Source organism: Diplotaxodon limnothrissa, linkage group LG18 (assembly GCF_057381915.1).
Source record: "Diplotaxodon limnothrissa isolate DT_005_m linkage group LG18, D_limnothrissa_male_GT1.1, whole genome shotgun sequence".
Taxonomy (NCBI): domain Eukaryota; kingdom Metazoa; phylum Chordata; class Actinopteri; order Cichliformes; family Cichlidae; genus Diplotaxodon; species Diplotaxodon limnothrissa.
The window spans coordinates 22915863-22937807 of NC_140613.1; the positions used below are offsets into that span (position 1 = coordinate 22915863).

At 41.6% G+C, this 21945-nt stretch overlaps 2 protein-coding genes across 3 annotated transcripts; one reads left to right on the forward strand and one right to left on the reverse strand.

Moving 5' to 3' along the window:
- Positions 1-374: 374 nt before the first annotated feature.
- On the forward strand, positions 375-11678 carry LOC146613608 (electrogenic aspartate/glutamate antiporter SLC25A12, mitochondrial-like). 2 transcript variants are annotated; one of them, XM_085379130.1, is made up of 18 exons: positions 375-581; positions 1309-1362; positions 2827-2972; positions 3395-3510; positions 3878-4017; positions 4135-4281; positions 4771-4909; positions 5035-5128; positions 5226-5310; positions 5400-5481; positions 5586-5744; positions 5957-6009; positions 8452-8532; positions 9016-9156; positions 9361-9499; positions 9680-9838; positions 9960-10050; positions 10746-11678. In XM_085379130.1, exons 1-18 carry the CDS (start codon positions 570-572, stop codon positions 10936-10938), a joined length of 2031 nt encoding a protein of 676 aa, XP_085235256.1. In that variant the 5' UTR covers positions 375-569; the 3' UTR covers positions 10939-11678. The 2 variants fall into 2 exon arrangements, with proteins under 2 accessions (XP_085235256.1, XP_085235258.1); XM_085379132.1 differs by having other exon boundaries at positions 565-591.
- A 544-nt stretch (positions 11679-12222) lies between these two features.
- LOC146613609 (dynein, cytoplasmic 1, intermediate chain 2a-like) lies at positions 12223-19319 on the reverse strand. Its single transcript, XM_085378916.1, has 17 exons — positions 19245-19319; positions 17423-17531; positions 17197-17329; positions 16632-16716; positions 16200-16262; positions 15875-16002; positions 15696-15785; positions 15098-15260; positions 14920-15019; positions 14568-14693; positions 14333-14479; positions 14125-14238; positions 13863-13996; positions 13582-13726; positions 13336-13476; positions 13095-13220; positions 12223-13017 (listed from the first exon to the last, which is right to left on the reverse strand). Exons 2-17 carry the CDS (start codon positions 17528-17530, stop codon positions 12916-12918), a joined length of 1905 nt encoding a protein of 634 aa, XP_085235042.1. The 5' UTR covers position 17531; positions 19245-19319; the 3' UTR covers positions 12223-12915.
- Between the last annotated feature and the right edge of the window lie 2626 nt (positions 19320-21945).

The window sequence follows — 21945 nt, forward strand, 5'->3', positions numbered from 1 at the left end:
GTAGCTGCCTTATCAGTGAAAACAAACACAGCTCATATCTCTCATAAGGACACCTCACCAAGGTCAGGGAGATAAACTCTTATCTATTTTTAAACAAACAAAAAGTAAAATAAAGTGTGTGTTTTTTTGTTTTTTAAGCATGAAAATAAATAATTGCTACGTCATCTACACAGGACATCGAAATAAAGTCGGGCTGAATTCATAGATATTTTTAGAGCAGAATTCAAACCCACAGGTCTTTGTTGTTGTTTGTATATTGAACATTCTTTATTGATCTGTTCCAACAATGTGTAGCTCGGGGTGTCATCAAAAACTAAAGTGACAGTATTACTAGCTGCTGTGGTATTTGTAGTATGAGCAGTGGGATAGTCGCAGTAGTGTAGTACTTTTACTAACCGCAGTAACAGGAGTCTCAGAGCTGGCACAGGTTGATAGCTAAACCAATTTACCGGCCGCACCTTCTTTTTTCAAAGCGCGCGCTGTTTCGTTTCATTTTCCGACACTTGTAGCTACACGTCTGAGCGCGAGCGCTGCGTCTTGCTCGCTCACTGTACTGACGTCAAACCAGCATGGCGGTCAAGGTGACTTGTGGTTCGCTCTCCTAGCGTTTTTCAAACCTCTACTTTGCCATGTTTGCATGTTTTCTGTTCGTTTTCTTGTGTATGAGCTATCGAAGCTAGCCTTTCTGCTCCCTTCCGGGTTGGCTCTCTCGGGCTCGGTGTATACCGACGCTGTAGCATCCCTGCTAGCTGCCGCACAGCGGAGGCTGGCCTTGACGAGACATCCACGAAGCCCGGAATTAGCGAAGCAATGCTATACAGCTATCGGACTACTATTACTGCAGTGATTAAACAAAATCACTACCGCTAGCCGAACTCCCATCTTTTCACAGCAGTCAACTCTTAGTTTGCTCTCATCTTGTTGCTCGTTTTAAACTATAACAATGAAACTGTTTGTGTCCTTTTCACATCAGTAGAGTGTGCTTGCTAGCTGGCTACCGGATAACGGTAGTTTTGATTTTTGTAGAAGGGCTTGGCTTGTTGGCTGGTGGGCTTTCCTACATGGCTCAACTTAAATGTACGCCACGTCGCAGTTCTTAGCTTTTATGTATTTGCCGCAGTGGGTCGGTTGTCCTTCACGGCAGTGGACGCTTTCAAGGAGACATCACCCCCTAAAGCTTTTTTTTTTCTTGCTCGCTTTGCTTCTTGCTATGTCCAACTCTCCGCTTGCAAAACTTGCTTTTGCTTTGTTGGTGTTTTAAAAGCACTTTCGAAAATGTCATCGTTATTTTGGTGTGTGCTGTTTTAGGTGCAATCTACCAAACGCGGGGACCCAAGTGAGCTTAAAGCAATCTTCCAGCAGGTAAGCGCTAACAAAAATAGTATGTCATCTTATGCATAACTGCATATTAACTCGATATATCTGTTAAACAACTGTGTTGTTGCGTGGGGGGTAGTCTGAACTGTTTTTTTTTTTTGTTTTTTTTTGGTGAATGAGCTTGTAAAGTTGTGTCATGAGGTTTAAGTTACAGCATAAGCCGGGGTGTATCTGAATGGCACATTCATTAGTTAGCCAAACAGAGCTTTATTTTTCCTCACTGAAGTTAAAGCATAAAGTCAGTTGTAGCTTATTCTTGTTTGGTCACTAACAGCGGATGTGAGTGGTTGATACAGCGTTGCAAAAGTGTAATATGTTTTTTTCCTCAGCTGTCTGCTCGTATTATCAATATGTGTCACGCTGTCATACTCGGTGGTTGCTCTCCGAGCCTGGTTACCTCATTTAAGCGATCAGGCTGAATTTAGTTGCATGTCCGAGGATACTGGTCCATGTTTGACCGTGTGATGCAATGAGAGACTGTGGTAACAGCAGACTTTGCTAACCTTCAGCTTTCTCCACTGTCTTCTGTGTGGAGAGTGTGTGACCTGCTGCGTGGTTGTCCTGCCGGTCAGCAGTTTTTAGCACACTGACAATACAGAAGGTCAAATAACTTGGAAACTCCTGCCAACAAACATTAGTCCACGTGTGCCTGCTCGTGCTTGTGGAAATGTGTCTCTGACATGTCATGGTGTAGCTGCATGATTCGTGACCTTGGTGGTTCAGGTGCAGCATAAATAGTCATTACAGTTTGGTAAGACGCCAACAAGTGATGCAGGGTGGTTAACTTGATAGCTTTTATTAATGATCTGCAACTGTAACAAAGTTTGTGTAGTTTCTTGCTGTATAATATTTGCATCTCATGACTTGTGATTTTAATTTGAGGTAAACAGTATACAGTGTGTTACTGTCGTTTTCCACTGCTAGTGTCCCTGTGAGCTCCTGGGAGGAGACACCAATTCCTTTGGTTTTGTATGAAGGGCGTGTATATAATGGCCTGCATTTGTATAGCGCTTTTCTAGTCCATAGGACCCCAAAGCGCTTTACACTACATTCAGTCATTCACCCATTCACACACACATTCACACACTGGCAATGGCAAGCTACATTGTAGCCTGGGATCGAACCACCGACCTTCTGATTAGTGGCTGACCTGCTCTGCCACCTGAGCTACAGCCACCCCCATAATTTAAAAAGGAAAAAAAAACACCAAATGAAAACACGTGGAGCTATCCACTGTGACAACCCTTTGTGAAAGTAATCACTGTCATGCTCCACTTTTGTCTCCAAGCACTGTGGGCACACAGGTCTTTGGTTAGGGTTAAAAAGCTGTAATGTCAAGTGTCATACTGGTGGATTGGGTGAACTTATGAATCAAAATGGCAATACCTGTATTTGTTTAGCATGTCTTTTAAGGCATCCAAGATGATGGTATGTTCTTTCTCCTCTCAGTATGCCAGTGTAGAGGGCAAGGATGGAGAGAGGTTCATGACCCCAGGAGACTTTGTCCAGAGGTATCTAGGACTACATACACAGATTCACCACAACCCCAAAACTGTTCAGCTCATCGCTGCTGTGGCTGACACCACAAAGGACGGGTATGTACTGATAAAAACACTGCATACACAAGCTCTCAGTTTATCAGCACTAATTGACAATTTATTGAGACATGTCTGATTGCTATTACAGCTACTTTAGATAAGATAAAATACACAGTGAAAAAAAAAATAACCCCTCTGAAAAGTGTATCGCTTTATTCAGAAATGAAAGATGGTGTTTCTGTCAGTCATCGGCTTGCCTTCTAATTCATACAGAAACATAGTGACCGTGGGTTTTTTTTGTTTGTTTGTTTATTTGTTTTTTAATAGGGGTGATAAAACTGAGAAAATGTATTGTTCCTTGAACTAGTATTGCGTGAGCTCGCCTTTGCTTCATTCCACAGTCTTTAATCTCTTAATGATGCCTTTAAACGTTAAACCTTCTTTTTTCCTCTCTCTCTAAAACCCACACACCTTTGCAGGCTGATTTCATTCCAGGAGTTTCTTGCATTTGAATCTGTGTTGTGTGCACCGGACGCTCTCTTCATAGTAGCTTTTCAGCTGTTTGACAAGTCTGGAACTGGAGACATTTCCTTTGGTATGTGTGCATTTATGCCTTATTTCACTTAATATGTGTAAAGACTGAGCTTCATGCAGTTTCAGAATGTTTCAGCATGGAGTTTATTGCGCTGCACTGAATTCATTCCTGTTTGTCAGCAAAGAAATTTTCATGCTTTGCTGCAGTGTAGAAGTAATTTCCCAACATGACATTGTTAATCAGATTATTCCTTAGGCTTAAACATTACACATGGATGAGTTTATGTAATTGTTCCCATGCTGTCTCCCTTCTTTCCAATACCACACACGCAAAACTCTGTTGTAGAAATGAAATGCTTTAACCTCAAAGTTTAAGAAAGACCTGCTAAGATTTTTTTTTTTTTTTCTAATGTGTATCTGTGCTGCAGAAAATGTGCAGGACATCTTCAGCCAGACCACAGTGCACCACCATATTCCTTTCAACTGGAACTGTGAGTTCATCCGTCTGCACTTTGGACACGACCGCAAGAAACACCTCAACTACCTCGAGTTCACCCAATTCCTGCAGGTATATTGGGGGCCTTTTATGCTTTCGTTTCTTTGTTTCACTTTTCCTTTCTCAACATATTGTGTGACTGACTTTATTTACATTATTTACACACTGTCTTGCGATGTCTTTTTTTAGGAGCTGCAGTTGGAGCATGCACGCCAGGCATTTGCCCAAAAGGACAAAGGCAAGAATGGTGTCATCTCTGCCCTGGACTTCAGTGACATTATGTCCACTATCAGACACCACGTGCTCACCCCTTTTGTGGAGGAGAACCTTGTCTCGGTGAGTGTTGCGGCTCTTCAGACTGGTATTGTAACCTGAGTTTGAAATGGGATTAACGTGATGTAAATCAAAAGCTTAATCTTTGCTGAAGTTTTGATCACTCACAAGTAGAAGTGTAACTAGAAGTGTAACCTGCTGTGAGGTACTGAAATTTACAACCTCACCAGAGGTGAATCCTGTTTAGCTTCTCATCTGGGGTTATTAGCATTAAAGGATAATATGGTTATTTTGAACATGACCCTGATGTTTTTAAATGATCTTTTAAGCGTCACACTCATGCTGAGTGTTCTCTTAGTCATCGGTGCTTTCAGACCTTCCCACTTTGAAGCATAACCTTTTTGGCCTAAAAGTGTCAGAAGTTCCCAATTTTTACAATATGTCAGTTATTTTAAAGTTGATCCTGTGACCTCATGAAGAGATTATTTTTAAAAGAAAAAACTTGCTGATGAAGCCGTACCTGATGTGCATTGCCTTTCTTCTTTCTGCCAGGCTGCCGGAGGAAGTACCTCTCACATGGTCAGCTTCTCTTACTTCAATGCCTTCAATTCTCTCCTGAACAACATGGAGCTTATTCGCAAGATTTACAGCACACTGGCTGGCACGCGGAAGGACACGCTCGTGACCAAAGGTGCACATATCGTTACATTACTGTGACGTTGTGGCTTTCTGTTTCAAATGACATGTTTCATGGTTGACAGTCATAAATGCTGATGTTTAACTGAAATGTTTCTTCCTGACCTCTCTGATCTTCAGAGGAGTTTGTTCATGCAGCCAACAAGTTTGGTCAGATCACTCCTATGGAAATTGACATCCTTTATCAGTTATCAGGCCTGCACTCTCCCTCTGGGTAAAGACACACTCATGCCCAAATTCTTACATTCAGTATGCATTTGACTGATATTTGCATACAATGCTGATAATGGGGAAATGACCATGTTTTTCAGGCGCCTGAACCTTGCTGACATTGACAGGATAGCTCCACTAGAGGAGGGGTGCCTGCCCTATCACCTGGCTGAAAGCCAGAAACAGGTAGGATGCTTGTAACGGGCTGGCTACACATCCTGTTATTAATAACTGACCTAAAACCAGAACAAGATTTTATTTGTGTTATTCATCAGGCCCACGGAGATACTTCAAGGTCTGTGTGGCTCCAAATTGCAGAGTCCGCCTACAGGTTCACCCTGGGCTCCATTGCTGGAGGTGATCTCAACAGTGCTCTCTAACAGACACATACCAAAAACCTGTTATCTCATTTAGTGGATTCTAATCAGTCTGACTTTGGGTGTATTTTTTGTTTTTAATAGCCACGGGGGCAACAGCTGTGTACCCCATTGATTTGGTAAAGACTCGTATGCAGAATCAGAGGTCCACCGGATCCTTTGTTGGCGAGTTGATGTACAAGAACAGCTTTGACTGTGCTAAGAAGGTGCTGCGCTACGAGGGCTTCTTTGGCTTCTATAGAGGTAGGCTCACCTCCTGCCTGTTTTATCCTCCTGTCTCTACACAGAACGTCATACGTTTCACAACTTATGTTATTTTCTTATCTGCAACACCCAATTTATCTTGCTAAAAAATCAGTGTAATTACTTTTATGTATTTTTTTCACATTTCTGTTTGCCCAGTATTGCTAATGAAAGGAGAGTCTTGTAACCCAATCTCTCATAATGCCCCACAGGTCTGGTTCCTCAGCTCATAGGTGTGGCACCAGAGAAGGCTATCAAACTTACAGTGAGTACTCATAAAAGGCTTTTTATGACCAAACGGGTCCGGGGTCTAGGGCTGGGCCATATTATACCGTTCACGGTAATACCGGTATAATGTTAGGCAACGATAGGAAAATGAAATATCGCGATAGAATATGAGTAAAACGAGAAAGCGCAGTGCCTTTGTTTTCATACGCACATGGCTGATTGTTGAGTGAAACAGATGAACCAGATTTGGTTTGTAAAAATGGTGCAACTTCAGTGATGTGGAACTGGTTTGGTGTTTGTCCGGCAGATACACAACAAAGCACATTTTTTTTGCAGAACATGCAAGCGGCCGTCGTTATTGTCGTATTTGTCGGACTAAGATGCTCTTAAATGTGGGAGTAATCTGGGTCCTAAACTCTGTATCGTTCAGGTCAAACGAACACTGCAGAACACTGAGAGTTAAAAACTGTCTAAATTCTTTCATCTTTAATAAAACGATCAGAATTGCTGCTTTACCAGGTGTAACTATGAAGTTTAACTTCCAGGCATCCATGAAAACAAAATGTATTACATTTAACGGAGTTAGAAGTTAGCAGGAAGCTAGCGGATGTTAGCTCGCTAGTTTCGCTAGTTACCTAAGCATGATATTGCATGTTCTGACGGAGAGATTTCTGAAAAAATTCGAACGTACAGCTCTGCTATCACTTCCAACATAAATGAAGACAGGAAACTAAACAGCAGTGACGTTTGTAGGGTTACTGAAGTTGGGCTAGCTGGTATACAATGATGTGCTATGTGATCGCTAGCGACACAGCTATGTTAGCATAACATAAACAGTGAAGCTGAAGGACGAACACTAACACTTTTCCACTTATAAAAGTTAAGGTTCCTGATAGTTAGAGACAAATGCAATCGCATGGCAGGGTGCTGTAAACGGACCAAACTTCAGTCAGGAGAACAACTGAGATAATCCATCCACAAGGTACAAGGTTAGTCATTAATATACTGCAGCAACATGGGAATAGAGCAGCTGCCAGAGAATTCAACATTAATGAATCAATGGTACAGAAGTGGAGGAAGCAAGAAGAATGAGTTTAATAAAGTTTGATTTATCTGACTGCTTTGTTTCGCTTAATGTGCCTTATAATCCCGTGCACCTTATGGTCCAAAAAATACGTACTGCACACTGCAGTTTAATGTTGCAAAGCACCTCTTTTTAACTTCAGTGGATATTATACATGGTTATGTTCAGGATGTGTCAGCCCATTTCTACTGGAAATGCCTTTTGGTTAAACTTTCAGCAAGGAATTTGCATTTGCACTGTTACATTTTTATAAAGCTTTAATGTACATAAAAAACAGCTTCTTGTTTAAGTGAAAATAAATGGAAGGTTGTCTTTTTGCGCTAGTAATGTTGTGGAGTTGTATTTTGTCTCGCATCAATTATATCGTCAGTTATATCGTTATCGCAAATATATATCGTGATAAATATTTTTGGCGATATCGCCCTGCTCTACCGGGGTCTCCCTCAGGGTAACTACCAAGTAGGGTGCTCCACCCTGCGAGAATGAAACGCCTTCAAGAGCTATTTGTATTTGCATTTCCAAACGCTTTGTGATTGGTGTCTACTTTGGTTGCTGTGGGGTTTTGTTTTGTTTTTTTTTTTAATCCAATTTTGGTTTCATCATGTTCTCTCCACATTGCTTCACTGTAGTTTGGAAACCTCTAGGTAGTTAAGAGGAAATCTTACTGAATGTTTTTTCCATTTCCTGTGTCACACACAGGGTTAAAAAGCCTGGACTTCACTTTTGGTACATTTTTGTGTTTAATGTTTAGAGCAGTCTTTCTATTTTTAGCTGTTTGTGCAGCCAATGTCAAAGTCCTTCTGCGCTAATATTTACATGTCCTTTTTTTTCCTTTTTGTATTTTTTGAAAACGTCCATTATTTTTGAGGCACTGTGTCAAGATCAATCACAGTTACATCACTCAGTATTTCCTAATATGCTGGAGACTACCTGAACTAAAGCAAGAGCTTAAAGGGTTCACAGCAGGGTTGTAGAAACTCAGATTATTGTTAGCAGTTTTAGTACAGAGAAACCAGATAATGGGGGACTTCCTCTGTAAGTGTTGAGATAAGGTTCTTGTAGTATAACAATACATTGGCTTAAGTAAACATCACTAAATACAAAAACGCTGCAAAAGCACACAAAACACAATGGAAATGGAAAAGTGTTTTCCGTAACTTTTCCGTCACGTTACCGTCTCCCCAAAAACATTTCTGTTGTGTCTTTTTCTGTTTGTTGGTGTTTTCTTAAGTCGCTGTGGGTTTGACCTCTCAGGGCCACCATATAAAGATACCTGTACAGCATTTCAACAGTAGGGGCAGTAGGGCATTATGTTGAGGCAGCTCCACAAAAGTAAGATTAAGCTGATTGAGTTTGTCTTTTTTTTTTTTTTTTTTTGGGTTTTTTGTCCCACAGGTGAATGACTTTGTAAGAGATAAGTTTACCGAAAAAGATGACACAATTCCTCTCTTCGCTGAGATTATGGCGGGTGGCTGTGTAAGTACTGAGTGCCAGACTTTCTCTCTTTTCCTCTTTTTAATGAATGAATGTGTGAATGAATAAAAGAGTACTCAGTAAGAAAATGTGGATAGTCACTTAAGAGTGTGTGCAGTAACATGCATGGAGTCCTCTCATTTGCTGCGTTAAGTTGCCTGCCGAGTCCGATTTGCGTTACTAACAGTGGATGCACTGCTAATTTGCTCCCAGAGTGAACCGAATGTCCAATGCAATGTTCTTTTTCTGTTTTTGTTTTTGATAGCGTTGTTCATCTTTACACACATTGGCCCAGCACTCCTTACCGTCCGAGGAAATGGCAAAGTAATTGATCGATCAGGATGTAATTGTTACTTTTGATACTTTTTCATGAGAAAAAAAAACTTGGTTCCCATCCCTGAGCTGCATACATGTGAGATGCAGAAGCAGATTTAAAATTGCAAGCGTGGAAAAGTCATCCGTTGCCTTCTTTCCTTGTGTATTTAGGCTGGAGCCTCTCAGGTGATCTTTACCAACCCTCTGGAGATTGTGAAGATCCGCCTGCAGGTTGCAGGTGAGATCACCACTGGACCTCGAGTCAGTGCACTGAGTGTGGTCCGTGACCTGGGCTTCTTCGGTCTCTATAAGGTAACATTCTTTGAAACGTATGAAACCCTCTCCAGGTTGTAAGAGCAGTCTGTAATCATGAGAGTAGCAGTACAAACGGTGTTCTTTCCTCCTTGGTGGAGAAATAAATTCTTTCACTTAAAGCTTCTCGTATCTATGGACACTTGCCATCTTTACATCTGGTTTTCACTGTTGCATTTTTCTGTCTTTAATGTGTCTTTTTAGGGTGCTAAAGCTTGTTTTTTAAGGGACATCCCCTTCTCAGCCATCTATTTCCCTGTGTACGCCCACACAAAGACTCAACTAGCTGATGAACAAGGCAGGCTGGGACCTTTGCAGCTTCTCAGTGCTGGAGCAATCGCAGGTGATTATAATTCACAACATGAAGTCAGTCAGTGCTCCGTATTAGCATGCCATCTGATCTGTGCTACAATTTATAAAGAAAACCATGAGAGAAATATGTGCATACTGTTTTTCACTTCCACTTAAAGCACAAAGACCATATTTTCCATTAGCTTCATGACTCCCTGTAACTGTTTTCCAGGTATTCCTGCTGCCTCCCTTGTGACACCTGCTGATGTCATTAAGACACGTCTACAAGTTGCGGCAAGGGCAGGGCAGACCACCTACTCTGGAGTCATCGATTGCTTCAAGAAGATTTTGAGAGAGGAAGGTTTCAGAGCTTTGTGGAAGGGAGCTGGAGGTGTGTGGCTGTGTATCACTGGACAAGTAGATGCGCTGTGTCTCTGATTGTTTTGGGGTTTTTTCAGTTAAACTAACCTAAACTGTTTGGGGTTTTTTTGTTTTGTTTTTCTTTTCTCCAGCTCGTATGTGCCGATCTTCTCCTCAGTTTGGTGTGACTCTGGTGACTTATGAACTCTTGCAACGGTGGTTCTACGTTGACTTTGGCGGACAGTAAGTTCTTTTTTTCTTTTAAATATGTGTGTCCAGCTAAGTCTTCTTCTGTTTTGTATCCATATAAGTATTTAAAAATATGTTTGGAAAGTTGTCAGCGCTCCTGTGATGAGAGAGAACAGTGTGCTGTAGCACAGTAACATTGCTATATTACAAAGCATTGTAACACATGTCCGTATAAAAGAGACTTACAGTGGTGCCACAAAGTATTTGGATACATTAGGTATAAATTATCAGAGGAGATGGCATTTATTTGAAATGAGGATATCACAAGCACAGTTGTGAAAGGGGAGTTCCAATATTTGAAAACATTTTGAGTCATGTTTCATGTCAATCTTGTAATTTGCTGCTCTTTAAAGGCCTTAAATCAACCACTTTCCTTTGTGGTCTAAGTTTTCTTTACTGCACTCTTTTACCCTATTTTATCTCTTTAGTGATGTTTTTGCCATGTTTTGCTCCCTTATGCAGTTACATTTTTTTTTACAAATTCCCTCAGAAAAAACAAAGTGACACTTAGTCAACCGCTTTGGGGTTGATTAAGGGAGGCCGTCTCATTTAAAAACAGACCTTTTGAAGTCCATTAAAGTAGTTATTATTATGGATGGTTCAACCATAAAAAATACATTTTGATGCCTACAAAGTTACTAAACAACTTTGGTTGTGAAATGACTCGTCATGTCCTCTCCTCTCTGCAGTCGTCCAGCTGGATCCAAACCCAAACCCAAGTCTCGAATCTCAGAGCTTCCTCCCATCAATGTGGACCACATTGGAGGTTACCACCTGGCTGCAGCTACCTTTGCTGGGGTGGAGAATAAATTTGGACTCCACCTTCCCAAATTCAAGTCGTCCGGTGTGGCTTCCATACATCACCCAGCTCAAGCACCGTAGAGGTCTCGATATCCATATCATTTCATCATCCCTCTCCACCATTACCAGGAGCCAGACACTCAGATAGACACACAAATGAAGCACACACTCCACAAAAAGAGGTCACTGACTTAGGAACAAACACCACTGGCCCATTACTCTCTTCGGGGTAAAAGGTGTGCTTCAGTGGCCACTAGCCAGCCATAGAGGTGGAGAGCTGCCTGCAGCTGTACAACAGAGCAGACAGCGATGGGGACCAGAATCTCTGACTGTGTTCAATCTTCAGTGGCTGTATGCTCCTGGCAGCTTCATCTTTTCTCTTCTTCTCAAAACGGAGCCTTGGGCACTCCTCTGTCTCTCATGATATGATTTTCATTTTGTTTTCTGTCTGATACTCAGTATGAGCAGGACTTCTCTTCTTGGACAGAGGGTATAGGAAATATTAGATTGATCTGCACGGTATGTGGGGCTTCACTGTCAACCTGTCCTCATTCAGGAGGTTTGATACTGTACATATTGTATAACTGTACTGACCAGATGTTACGAGAGCGCTCCATAACATTCAGTCAACAGAACAGTTCAGTAACTGTAATGTTATGGCACTGTGGGGCTTTGGGCCCTCGCCTCTGAGAATCACTCTTACTGATGTACAGAACTTTTCAAGTGTTTTCTTGATTTAAAAAGAAGAATCATGAGCAGAGAATTAGTTCTTAATAAATTAAGTGTATCTCATTTGAGTCATTGTATATTAATGAAATAAATAATCCATATGGTTTTAATTTTACCAGTATGTCTCAAATTTTATTCCAATGGGAAAGTGCAACCATCCATTGTATCAGGAACAGAAATGGAGAAGAATACAGTACAAGTAGTGTAAGCAGAGCACTTGTCTTATTTTACATCAGGTGTGGTTGCTTCAGTGTGCTTTAAGCTTTGTTTTTTGTTTTAAATGTTAACTTTGTGAGGCAGGATGTTGAATCCATCAATCATGGAAGGAATGAAAAACAGGATGGACAAAAAGCGAAATAAAGGACTCCCATTTTGTGGTTAAGTTAGTTTCCAACTTTTGCTTCATGCCTTCATCTAAAACTTCATTTAGTTTTTCTGGCTCCTCTTAAAGAGGATGTGTCGGGGAACTGTTTCCAATAACATTAACCTTTGGTACAGGAAAAACGCATCCCCTTTTCACTGTACTAGTGTCAATAAATTCAAGCAAAGTAGAGTAGCATATTTTTGCTTATTAAGAAGCTTGTAGTGCTAATTTCAAGATTGTACAATTCAAACTTTTAGTACAAAGCAGCGTCTTTAAAATAATACACACAATATTTAAATAAGTACAACCACCGTGATAAATATTAAATATTGTAGTGGTTAAAATGTAAGAATGACACGCTTCTGCACAGGCCAGGTATCTATGTGTGTGAGTGCATTAGCTGTTTTAGTGCTTCTCAGAATAAAAGGGTGTTTTCAGTCTTTTCAAAGTTTGCCAGCTGTGCACAAGCGTGTCTGGGAAAACATGTAAAAACACTCAAATGGTAATAAAAAGGTGCAAGTACAAAGGTTTGCATATTTAAAAAAAGAGCCGAGTCTGTTGAGGCCTCAGGAGAAGAGCAGTTTCTGGAGCCCTGAGGATGTTATCAAAGCTAGAAGTTCAGAGTGGACAGCCACATCTACGCTGAACATCACTTTCCTCTATTCCTCTAAGCTTTCAACAACTTACTCTGGTTTTTGTGCTACTACTACACCTGACATTCATTGCTCCTACAAATGTACTCTAAAACTCTGAAAGAGACATTCAAAAACACATCTAAAGCTGCCACTTCTATCCATTCTAGCTCTGCACATCTCCTCAGGCCAAATGTAGAATGTGGAGAAGCTGGCAACCAGAGAGAGGCGAGCGCAGCTCCTCTGGCAGTACTGTGTAATGTACTATAGGTGTAGCGGACTGAAGAGAATTGTATGAGTGGTTGTGTGTGAGGGTGGGTGGGGTTTGCAACATCATGCATTGGCCAGTTCCTCAGCTTCATCTCTGTTTTCATTGATCTCAGCCAGCGTCCTGACGAAGCGGGTCCACTCATCCGCTTTGGGAACACAGATTTGCTGCAGGAAGAGAGATGCATGTAAACGGAGGGGTTTGAGGGGGGGATTTGAAAACACAAAAGGAGCTGACATCTCACCTCGCCAACATCATAGACCTGAACCTGTCCCTCTGAGTCCCCAGTGGCAATCTCCTTTCCAGTGTGAGACCATCTGACACGGTTCAGTGCCGGAGCCCCATCCACATACACACTAGCAGTTGGAACCTAAAATACACACAAGAGCTTACCGAGAAGCAGATGCATACCTGCTCGGGTACGCTTTGGATTCTCTCTCAAATCCGAAGTCAATTCTGTAACTCATGTAAAAAATTGGGCATACTTCGGTATCATTGTTGAGGTTCCACAAGTCCAGACGTCCAGCTAGGTCCACACAAGCAAACAGGGCAGGGTGTGTTGGAGACCACATCGCATCGTAGACGTAGTCACAACTGTCCTCAAAAGAGTATAGTGGACGGGTACTCTACAAGGGAAAGCGTGGGTGGAAGTGGCAGAGAGAAACAATAGATTTATGTCTGGAAACTGTTCTAATCTTGACTCATGCTAAAAGTGACTGATTCAGTCTCACCTTAGTGCTCCAGAGTTTGACGGTCCAGTCAAACGAGGACGAGATGAAGAGGTGAGAGAAATCGACAGGTCCTCCAGCACTGTGGCAGCTCAGTCCAGTAACCGGACCATGGTGGCCTTCAAACACTTCAGTGATGCCTGCTTTACTGTAACACACACAGGACAGCTCTGCTACCTTACCTTTTAACCCCAACATTGAGAGCTTTAACACTCTCACTTAAATGGGTACAGAGACTTTATATATTATTATAGTAGAAATACAGGCATTTTACAGGGTCTTACCTGCCATGGCGACAGGCGGTGTAGACAGAGCCGTCTTCGCTCCCTACCACAAAATTGTTAACGTCACCCAGAGGAAACGCCATGGAGGTGACAGCCACCGCTTTGCTCTGTTTGAACACCAGCTCCAGACTGTCCTGCAGGGAATTTGCACAAAGTCTCAGACAAAACAGCTCATATTTACGTCTGTGTTCATTGTGGCAGCAAAAAAGGTCATTGATGTTATGTCTGCATGTCTGTACATGCGTCCATACATCTCGTGTACCTGTGGCTGGGAGAGCATGTCCAGGCTCCAGGAGCACATCTTGCCATCAGTGGAAATGCTGATCAGGTTGTTGGCATTTTGGGTTCCCACCACATTCACGCAGTAGACTGGGTGCTGCACACAGTGGTGCACAGTTCATAGATTAAAAAGATGCAGGAAAAGAAAAGTGTGTGTAGACAATGAAAGATTGTGTGGTCCAGTGCATTACTGTGTGTGCAGCTGCAGACAGGGGAGTCCTCTGCACAGGGGTGCGCTTGTTGCTCCTGTTGTCCCACAATACTATCTGTCCCGAGTATGTCCCACCCACCACAAGGTTGGGGTGAAACTTTGCAAAGCCGGCTGACATCACTTCAGACTGGGGAGAGACAACAGTAATGTTTTAAGTATTTCTTATTCCAAGTGGAAAGAAGAGAAGCTTTCTGTACTTGAAATGCGTCTTTTACCTGGCAGTGGAAGATGTATTCAGGGGTGGGCTTCTTATACTTCATGTTCCAGACCAGTGCCACACCATCAGGCTCATGTGGAGCGTCCTCATTGTTGTTATATGAGGCCACCAGCAGCTCTGGATACTAAGAGAAACATAGCAGTCATTAGTAAGAGCAGACAGGGAGCAATGGTGCCTAGTAAGATTCATTCAGTAGCACTAATCTAATTAGTAGTCAGTCACTATACACATAATTACAGTTCCTGAATTTTAGTTAGCTGTTACTTGTTAGATGTGAACCTCTGCGTGTGTGCCCGAATAACCCTGAATTCCCGCTGAGGGTGCTGTTATGGACACATGAGCCTTCCTACCTGAGGAGACCAGTCGAGACAGGTGACCACTCTGTTTTTAGTCCAACGCTCATCTGCAAACTGTCTGTTCAGAACCAGCTTTGCCCCAGCCTGCAAGTCACTGAAAAGGGACACGAGGAAATGAAATCACTTCATTTCTATTTACAGCATTGACACTTTCTTCTGTCATGTGCCTCACCCCTCCTTGTCCTCTAGATCTCTGCCGCTGTAGTCGAAGCAGACATCCACATGCTCAGCCAGAGCTCTCTCCACAATTCTGCTGCCGCGCTCAAAAAATGATAAGAAATCATCCGAGTGAAGCAACTGCAGCTTCTCTTCCTCGGTCAGCTCCTTGGGGGCGTCTATGCGGAAATAAAGGAAGAGGAGTAAATGCTGATCATTAATGCAGATGTCTTATTTGCCATTTTAAATTTGTTAGGAAATACTGGAAAGAGTAGAAAAAGCCACTAAAACCCATAAAAGTTTAACTCTTTCCCCCCATAAGGACGATATCTGATGACGTTCCCTGTACACATGATGATATCTCAACAAAGATTTGGCTTGATGATCATTTCCAGGTTTTTCGAGGGATAGCTGCATAGGCAGAGACCACCCTCAATAACTTCTAATGCAAACTCAGTCGTTTTGTTCTATAAGCAGACCTGATATATGACAGAAACTGCTCAGTTCAGAAAAGAGCTTCAAGGGTTATGTCCAGTAGGCTTTGTATTTTTTCCATTAGCAGCGTTAACAGCCAGCTCACACAAAGTTTACATTCTACAAATGTCTTTCCTTACCTTCCTGCTGCTGTTCACCCTGCTCATCTTTGTCCTCCTGGTTGTCCTCTGCTGGTGGAGGAGCAGTTATCTCCTCATCCTCTTCCTCATCTGCAAAACACAGATTCACATTACTTTTTTTCTCCCACCACTCACTTTTGATTTAGCTGGGGTGAAAGTTTGGGAAAGTGTTTCTTTACCTGCTTTTTGATCGGTGTGTGTCATTGCCTCCGTGGGTGTCTGCGTTTCTTTGGAGTAGGACACCATTTCCTTTGGCAGAAAGTCCACCTGGGTCACTTTGGACATGCCTAGCCTCACGGCTCCACGTCTGCACGTACATTGCGGAAATAAGCAGATGCACGCACGGGTTTGCAGTATGAAACAAAAGTGAATGCCAATTTTTTTCATGTACAGACATAAATAGTGATATATGCATGGACATATTTGGACAAATCTAAGATGAAACCACAACAAAAAGCACAATAAAGTTGGAAGACAAGCTAAAGGAGAGAGGAGGTGCAGTACCCCATCAGCTCAGAGTCGGAGTGGAGTTGCAGAGTAGAGGGGTCAGGATCCCAATGCAATGTCCTTATACAGCCAAACCACCAGATATCGTTAGTAAGTGACAGAGAGAGAAAGGAGCAGGAAAACCGGAGAATGAAACAAAACACAGAAGACAGACAAAAGGTGAGCCATATAAGAGATGTTAAAGATGGGAGATATGGCAAAAGGAAAGCAAGAAAGACAGAGAAAAGTGCGTGTTAATTAAGAAACATCAGCGTGCTGGTGAAAAGGCAAAGAGCAGACAGGTCAGAATTCATCAAAGTAGAATAAACTTGTTAATACACACACCCACACACACACTTAGCATGCACTTAATGCACACTTAACTGACTAAATCACATAAGAAAGAATGAGAATAAGCAACCAATCCCCATCTCTCTCGCTCTCTCTGACCTTGGTCCTGCGTTTCCATCGCCAGAATCTTGACTTCCTGCATCGCTGCCGACAGATTTGTTGGAGGGAGACATTGGGGCAGGGACTAGGTAGTGAAACAGACATGTATCTTCTGTTACTACCCTCAGGGGCTGAGCTGTGAAAGTGTGTGTGTGTGCACGTGTGTGTTTGTCAGAGTGTGAGTGACAGGTGGGCGAGTGAGGGAGACAGCAAGTGAGTAAGTGAGTGAACGAGGGAAGGGAGGGAGGTACAGAAGAAGTGTGTGAATGAGTGGGTGAATGCATGCAGTAAAGAGGACAAAACACAAAAGGACAGACAAAAGGGGAGAGAAGAGAGAATGAAAATAAATGGCAGGCAGGTTTTAGGTGTCATGCGCAAAACATGTAAAAACATCCACATATTGTGTTATGGAGAAAGCCATGAGTGTGAGTCCGAGCCAGAACCAGAGAGCTTAGAGAGAACTTTGGAAACGCTGCAAATCCATCAAGCACATGAGCACAAAGTTATGGCAGATAAGTGGAGGTGAATGTTAAAAAACAGGAGCATGGTGGCAGCACGCGTTTACCGTGGGGTACGTCGGGGGTGATGCCAACGCTCTGCAGCAGAGCCTCAGCCTCCCTCCTCTTCCTCTCCAGGTCTGAATCTTCATGGCCGGCTGAAGATCCACCCATTGCCTCACCTCCACGTTTAGAGTCTCCCTACAAAGCGCGGAACACAAACAACTTCAGTCTCTCAGTCTGACTGCTGCACTGCCTTTCTACAAAATTTATGTAATAGTTGCTATTACACACATCCTTCTTTTTCTTCTCTTCCTCTTTTCTTTTCTTCTCCTCTCGAATCTGGGCGATCCGTTGTTTCTTCCTTTCCAGCTCAGCCTTGAGTTCACTCTTGTCAGACATGCTGCAAGATGGAGCAGGTCGTTACCACATAACAAATTACTGGTCCACAAATATGAGTCCAGTCGTTTTACCTACTTGTGAACAGCAGACCTTCACTAGTTTAAAGGGGGTTTGAATGGGGTTACTACTAAGCTCTGACCTTAGTATGAAGACAAAAGCCAGGAAAAAAAAAATTCTAGTATTGTGATACTAAGCTTGTGGAAAATATATGAACAACTACTTTAATAGCCAATTACTCTACCTGTCATTTTTCAAGCAAAGAAATCCTAAAACTGTCCCAAATTTCCAGACTCTCAAATGTGAAGATTTACTGCTATTTTTCTAGTATGTTGATACACAAAACTTTCTGACACATTTTGTTTTAAAATTGAATTAAAGTGTTTGTAAATTACATTTAATCCATTTTCCCTGAAATTGTTAAACATTCACTCAAAGAACTTGTTCATGAAGTTTTATTGGTAGTCCATATTATGAGCAAGTATTAGCTATTTGCTGGTATCAGTATTTATACCAGCTCATGATGTTGCACAGTTTGTCCACTAGTGGGCACTCTGTAGCTCCTCCGTTGGCCACAAAACCAGCAGTCTCAACAACCAGCTGATCTGAGCACAGTATAAATGCCGAGCATAAAGGAGTACATTAACAAACAAAACAACAACAACAACAAAAAACTATACATAGAAATTTTTAGGGAAATCTGTCTATGTTACCTGTTTATGGAAGGAAAAAAGATTGGGCGATTGTATCATAATTTTGGAATTCTAAATCACCAAATATCTATACTGGCCTTAAGAAACCATGTTGTTAACAATTTTTCATGTTTTGTTTCTTAACATTTTTTTTACATGAACCCTATCATACTATTACATGCCAATTACAGGTATTGCACACGCTAGTTATATTGTTAACAAATATAATGAAAGCACTCCTATCTTCAATTGTTTACACAAATAAAATTAAGTTAATTTAAGCTTCCCCTCTGACTTAGAAACTTAACAACGGAGTGCATCAGTTTGGCTGTTTGAACTGAGATTTAAAGTAGCCGTGGGCCAATCACACTGCTAACATGTGAACACCCGCCAGTTGCTGATAACAATGTTCTCTTTATCTCTTTTCTCCATAATGTTACAGTCGAGCGTGACTATTTCATAAATAGAGAAACAAAACAAAATGCACAGATTATGCATTATCATCCCTTCAGTCAAAACTCATCCAAGAAATAATGGGTTGTTTTTTTTTAGTTTTCATTTATAAGCCTGTGAAAAGTCAGAGCTAGCAGCGTTTTAAATAATAACCTGCACACAAAACCTCCACACTGTGTCCTAATCCAAAGACATGGATTTCTTTGGTGACCACAGCCGAGATGCTCATCACTACTCCACCCAATGTCATAACTGCAGAATAAAACACAAAATTAGCTGCTGCGCATCTTTTTTCTTAATCCTCGTCGCGTAACTTGGATTATTTTTCAGTGTGTTAAGAGTTTACATGTAGCCCACCGTTTGTCAAACGCGTTTCTAATGTAATAAACAGCTGCGATGTCAGCACAGGCGGCTAGCTGTGCTAGCATGCTAATCTCCATGGCAGCAGGCGGGCCCGCTGTTACAATAAACCGACTAACGGAAACGTCCCGCAAACCAGCGGCCGAGCTTTTCTGCTTTAATGCCCCCGCACGCGTGTCTAATTACATAGTTATAAGAGTATAATAACGCACCTGCTATCAGAAGTCAAATTTACGTAGACAGACAACAACAGAACCCAGTTTGTTGGACGTTAACTGTGAAGGGAGTTGATGGAGACGGAGGGGGGACTGATGATGCTGGAAGAGACAGCGCTTGGCTGCACTTAGCTCTTCTTCGGACACAAAGCTGTTAAAAAGCAACAGCATTACCGCCTCCTGCTGGCAGAATCCCCATATAACCGTCTCTTATTTATATTTATATGGTTATATGGTTAGGGGTATAGTTTTTTTTAAATATTTTTTATGCATCACTGTTGTTATTCACAAAGGCCTATAAAACAGGAACATATAACACAATAAAAGTCATAAAAGATACACACAGTGCTACAGTCTATAAAAAACAAACTTCCCTATAAAAACATATCATCTGCCAGCGCTAATAGATTTTTTAAATAAGCAAAGTCTTACTTATTAACTACTAACCAAACATGCTCACCTGCCACTGAACCTCAGAGTTCTTGTCTAAGTTTTTGTCTAATCTTCATAAGTACAGCTGTGAATACTGAACCAACAAGACCTGGTTCCACCTTGATAAAGGCTTGATAAAGAATTAAAATGAATAAAATATTAAAGCGGCAGGTATTTGGTGACCATAGAGTTTTTGTGATTGGCTGTTGGCTTCAGTGTGTAGCATATTTGTATAGGCCAAATGCTCTCCTCAGATGAGACAGATGTTTAAATTTACAGTGATTGATTAGTATTTGCTTTATTGCAACCTTCATGTGCTTTCTTTGCATTTTTCTCAGGGTCTATCAGCCAGCCCTGTGTTTGTCATTTCAGCAGCAGAGTAAATTCTATCCCTCAAACTAGTAGAGAAGTTTGTGATCAAATGGTGCAAGAAGGAGACAGTGAGTCTGACGGTTTGTGACATCTGGCCAATGGTGAACATCATGCTCTAAATGCAAGGGTAAAGGTACTATTATATTATTATAATAGTACCTTTTAATAGTACCATACTAGTACCATTATTGTATCATATACTTAGAGTCTACCTGAACACTCAGACAAAGCTCCATGCAACATAAATCAGTCTGTTTTGCAGAGGGTGTAAGCTGGGCAGGAAACATGTATTTTTTAACTAAACAAGATGGTTCAGATGTAAGAAAAAGCAGTGGCTGCTTACTGCAGAGTCACTGGCCTAATCCATCTTCACCTTAGTGTCCTGCCCTGCCCCCACCCTTTCTCTAACTTTAATGCCCCTTAGGCACCTTAATTCTTCCCACTACTTGAAGGATTTTACACGCAGTATAACACAGCACAATCCACTCTGTACCTTTTACTTCAAGTCAAACAGTTTCATTGCACAACTTCAGCACTTTCTTCAAGGTATCATGTGTTTAAGGTTATTGTGGAAATTACACATTGTCTCTGGAGCTCTCTACTGGACATAAGAGGATCAGTCCCCAACTACACTAGTCCAAAACCTGGCATAAATGGGGATAAAGCACCCAATGTAATGTGCCATATCTTTCGTACTTTGAGGCCAGCTTGACTGTAATCATTACCAAATTTTCTGATGCAGGAAGAAATTTGCAACCGTTGAATAAAATAAAAAATCTTGCACCAATGACCCCCCACAGTCACCATTACTCAGCCCACATAGAGCTAAAAAAATACTGTTCAGTGGTGGTTATAAATTACTTACCAGAATAGGACTGTGTTCAGTACACAGATCTTTTAAGCCTTTCTATAGTAAATCAGTGAATATCTAAGCTGATTAGATTGTCATAGTTACAGTATGCCCTGCATAGATCCAGACAGTCACTACCACATTAGTCACATGCCAGCAACAGTCTTGATAATTAAGCATATCAACATGATGTAAGAATAAATTTATATTGTTAGAGAATGAAAAGGCGAGGTCTAAAGATAATACCAGTGATGTCTGTGTTGTATAATGTACTGGTCCTTGTGACTCATCATGGTAACCTATCTTGCTGGGAGGGTTTTATACTGTGACAATGCTTTATTTACTTGAGTAAGAGGGTAAGTAGGAAATTGTGTAAGCATATAACCAGGGTAGTATGACAGTGCAGATCACACTTAAGCAAAACAAAGAATAAAATGTTCGCCTGCTAATTTGTGAATAGCAAAGAAAACACACATTCATATAAAACTGTCAAAGTCATTGGAGAGATGTGTAGATAAATAGCTGAAGTTACAGAAGAAGGTGGGAGAGATAAGAAGCAGGAACTCTAATCGGAAAGAACAAGAGATCGCTTGTAGGCTGAGAACAGGACGCAGTCATTTACACTGAACATTTTTTACTGCAGGAAAGCATCCTACTGGTTGTTGTAATCAGGAAAGAGAAAGTGTGCAATGTCTTAATCTTGTGCAAGAAGTTTTACAAAGCAAGAGAGCTGATAAGAGACATGCAAAGTTTAGGGTTATACATTATGCTTATGTGTGGGACACAACAGAGAGAAGGAGAATGTTATTTATTGAAAGGGATCTTCTCATTAGGACGACTTAGAACGAAAGGACAATGACAAACTAAAGATATAGAAGGAGCGATGCAACGCAAAACGATGCCAGCTGCTGGCAAACACCAGAAAAAGAAGAAGTAGAAGAATAATTCCAGTAGGTGGCAGTCGAGTACAGTCACGGAAGCGCCCGTTGTTGTACCAGTTCCTTTAAGGATGTCCAAGTTTTGTAGTTCCTGTGTTGTTGACCT